The sequence below is a fragment of the Plasmodium cynomolgi genome (assembly GCF_000321355.1).
Source record: "Plasmodium cynomolgi strain B DNA, scaffold: 0113, whole genome shotgun sequence".
Classification (NCBI taxonomy): Eukaryota; Apicomplexa; class Aconoidasida; order Haemosporida; family Plasmodiidae; genus Plasmodium; species Plasmodium cynomolgi.
Window position 1 is genome coordinate 1 of NW_004192727.1, and position 4083 is coordinate 4083.

The 4083-nt window shown below is 24.8% G+C and overlaps 2 protein-coding genes across 2 annotated transcripts; both read left to right on the top strand.

The window, feature by feature from the left end:
- Positions 1–231: 231 nt before the first annotated feature.
- Positions 232–1152, top strand: PCYB_002380 (hypothetical protein; the record flags this gene model as incomplete). The annotated part of the gene is made up of 2 exons (XM_004227659.1): positions 232–279; positions 421–1152. 2 exons carry the CDS (start codon positions 232–234, stop codon positions 1150–1152), a joined length of 780 nt encoding a protein of 259 aa, XP_004227707.1.
- A 1127-nt stretch (positions 1153–2279) lies between these two features.
- On the top strand, positions 2280–3132 carry PCYB_002390 (CYIR protein; the record flags this gene model as incomplete). Its single annotated transcript, XM_004227660.1, has 2 exons — positions 2280–2952; positions 3104–3132. The coding sequence occupies 2 exons, from the start codon at positions 2280–2282 to the stop codon at positions 3130–3132; spliced, it is 702 nt and encodes a 233-aa protein (XP_004227708.1).
- Between the last annotated feature and the right edge of the window lie 951 nt (positions 3133–4083).

Here is a 4083-nt window from a genome sequence, read left to right on the forward strand (position 1 = left end):
TGTGATAATTCTATTTCACATAAAGTAAACATTTTGATTTTATGTTATTAATTATATTTCCAAAATCAAATAAAAGCATATAATTAGTGAATATATGTTATTAACAAATAATTATTTAGTTGATGTTACTAGTAATGTTAAATGAACAATATATATATAGACTTCATTTTGATTTTTGCGTATTTATAAATTCTTACGTACTATTAAGTATTTATTTATATTTTAATGAATATGAATAGTGACATCGTGGAAAAAGCCCTTGATCTGTTGAAGCACGATGTAAATTACATTTTTTTTAAAAAATAGAAATTTATAGAATTTTGATTTTATGTTCTTATTTTTTTGGAAAAAATAAAAAGTTCATTCATTAAAAGTAACAAATGCGAGCTTGTACTTTTCAAATTATCTTTTTATTAATAGGTTGACCTTTCGAAAAAATCTAAATTACATTTAGCATACGAGAAATTTAATGAGCAAAAGTCTTTAACTTGTGAATCTGAAAAATGTAGTAAAGTGAAATATGTCCTAAATCCTGACACACAATTTAATAAAAAAATTGTTGATCTATGTTGTAGGGTAGAAAATATTTTAAAAAACTTGGATACATCTTGTTCAGAGGACGATGAACTTGATCATAACAATTGTTGTGATTATTTACTATATTGGTTATATGGAGAGATAATAAAAGGTGAGTATAATTCTTTTAGTATTCATTGGCTATACGACAAAATTCAGACACTTTTAGAAGAGAATAATTCTAACAGTAATAAGAAGGCTAAATGCAATGAAAACTTCATGAGAATCTTTGACATGGAAAAATTAAATAATAAGAAAATTTTATTTGATTTTTTAAGTTATTACGACAGTATATATGAAATATTAAGAACCGGAATTGGTGAAAATAAAAAGGAATATTGCCAGTATATAGATTTTATTTTTTATATATACTCAAATATACACAAAGAATATCAATCAATAAAAATTAAAGCGTACGACAATGAAATAAATGGTTTTCAGAAAAAATTACAAGACTATGATTATACTATTCTTAAAAGTAAGTGCTTTGATAGTTCCCAGAATACCATTTTAAAGCATATAAATGCTTTAACACAAACATTAAATGTAGAACAAAAGGAATATTCAAAAAAATAAGTGAACCATATAAGTATGGAAATTTTATAAACGTAAGTAATGATATACCAAAAATACGTAAAAATGTACATTATTTTTTTCATTAAAATTAGGTTTATAATACCTTATATGAGTATACTATTTCTACCTAATATAATAGAAAATATTTTTGGTAAATATTTTTCTATATATCTATAACTTTTCATTTGGGCTTGTAGTATGACTTTATCCGTTATTTACATAACTATAGCTACGAAGCAAAAGAAATTCCCTATAGAAGCAACACAGCTGGTATGTCAGACCTCACATCTTATTGTAGTATGATTAATAAACACCATACAACATACGATCAGGAAGAACTTAATAATATTTGTAAAGAATTTATATTATATTTTATTAATTTGTCACAAAATGTTCCTATTGATGTAAATTATTTTGAGCATTTGAATTATTGGCTAAACAAAGAACTAAAAAGAACTGGTACTAGTGCTACTGATTTTATTCGACTTATGGACAGTATTGTTAATTATAAATTTCCTTTCCATTCACTATACTACAAAATTAAGGATAAAGTATATAATATTAAAGAAGATGTTTTTAATGAAATGAATGCATTGTATACTCTGTATGATAATTATAGGAAGTTTCTTACTGAAACAGAAGATAAAAATAAATGTGACGAATATGGAAGTAAATGTTTAGAGGTATATACAAAAAATATAAATAATTGTTATCAGAATAAAGACAGACAATTTTATAAAGCATTATTACACTTTAGGTACATTTATAATAAAAATAAAAATAATGGTAGTTTAAAAATATGTAACACGCGTAATTTACCAGTTTTACCTGCAATGAAAACATTTGAACAACATAAATATGAGATATATAAAAAAAAATATTCTTCATGTAAAAATATTAACAGCAATGTTTTAAATTTATTATCTAATGGAGAACGCAAATATGTAAATTATTACTTTTTTCTTAAAATCAGTTTTTTTAGTCTTTATGGCATGAATACACACTTGCTAAAAGCAATAAAAGAATCTTCATAACAATTACTTAAAAGTTTTTATTATCTATTTTTTCTATTTAAATTTTAGGAAAAAATTTTAGAACATTTACCTGCACATGATGTATATAAAAAAATGGATGAACATACCTCTGATGAGGTTACATGTACCAAATATTGTGAAGAAGTAATTTCTTTGGATGATACAAATGAAGCTGTTATTTTGCTTTGCGCCAAAATAGTAAAAAACTTAAAAGAATTACCAAGTATTCTGAAGAGTGTTACTTCTCAAGATGATCTATGCTCATATTTGCGTTACTGGTCTTATGAAAAAATAATAGATATATTTAATAAATATCCACCAAAATATAATAATTATTCTGTCCTTAATAAACTCAATTATGTTCTGTTTACAGTTAATAATGATTTAAAAGCAGATAAATGGTGTTCCTATAATTTTGATGGTATTTTTAGTAAATGGGAAAAAGAGAAAGAGCTACATGATTATTTTAAAAATTTTGAAAAAATAAATGATAATATTGATAAAAAAACTAGTAATTGTAATACATATTTGGAATACCTTAAGCACATTAGTGAACTGTATATGAAAGATCTAAAATATTGTTGCGCATATTATACTAATCCTGATCCGGGTTATTTAGAGATGTGTCCAAAATATTTTAAATGTGAAAAGAAATATTTTCCACATAGCCTCATATCGAAGTTAAATTGTAAAAATGAGAAGATAGATACAAACGTGGATGAAATATTTAAAGGTTTATTCGTTGATCTTGGTGTTGTAACGATTAGTAGGATGAATAATCGTGCTGCAACGAATTATTCAATAAAAAGCTCAACACAAAATATAGTAACACCTTTAATGGGTGACCGATTTAATAGTGCGATGTTATATGGCTATTCATTTCTGGGAATAGCTTTGCTTTTTTTTATTATATAAAGTAATCAAAAACGACGTTTTATTTGAATAACTAGAATATATTTTGCATATCATTGATAATTATATGTAAAATGAGTGTGTACTTATTCATTAAAAATTATTTTTGCTTCTTAGATTACCAACCTTAGATCCAGCTTTAGCAGAAGAACCAATCTAAGTGATATAGCCAGAAGCGATATGCAAATGAAATATGATGAAGCACGTCCGCCAGAAAGTGCACTCCCCTCGAAAAAGAATTCACAAGAAGAGCGAATTCGCATTGCTTATGCCTCTTCAAATTGATGTATGCTCACTGGAATCACAGAATGTAAATTTGTTTAAAGCTTATGGATGAGGAATTTTTCATGTTATTCCGCTACTTACTATAAATAATGATATCAAAAATGAAAAATATTGTTATAAATGTGCATATTTGTTTTTCTAACTTTTTCCTCATATTTTTACACTTAAAATTTTTTCATAATTTTATGATGTATAGGTTGTATATATTACAACCCCCACAATTTTGTTTATAACGTTTATGTCCCTATTTAATACACATTTGGTGGGAGTCACACATAATTGACGTTTAATTATTATACTTATTGATTATCCAAATAAGTTTCATTGTGATTCAAACAACCTTTTTAGTTATATGTCATAAGTTTAGGGTTCAGGGTTTATATTTAAAGTATTTCTATGTTTTAGGATAGATATATAAATAAGCGAAACGATGAGATTATTTAAATATCAGTAAAATTTTCATCATGAAATAAACCTGTGAAACAGTTCAAATTGTAGAAAATATTAAATTTAATTGTTAAATGAATACTTCTGTGGAATATTACCATTAGCTTGCTAAAATAGTAAACATAGAAAATTTAAGGGAGAATATTATTTTTTTGTTTTCTTTCATGTTGTATATGCTTAAGATTTCAAAAATGTATGCGAAGCCGTAAAATTTTTGTTATATGACAATTTTCTTTTAATAATATTCAACACA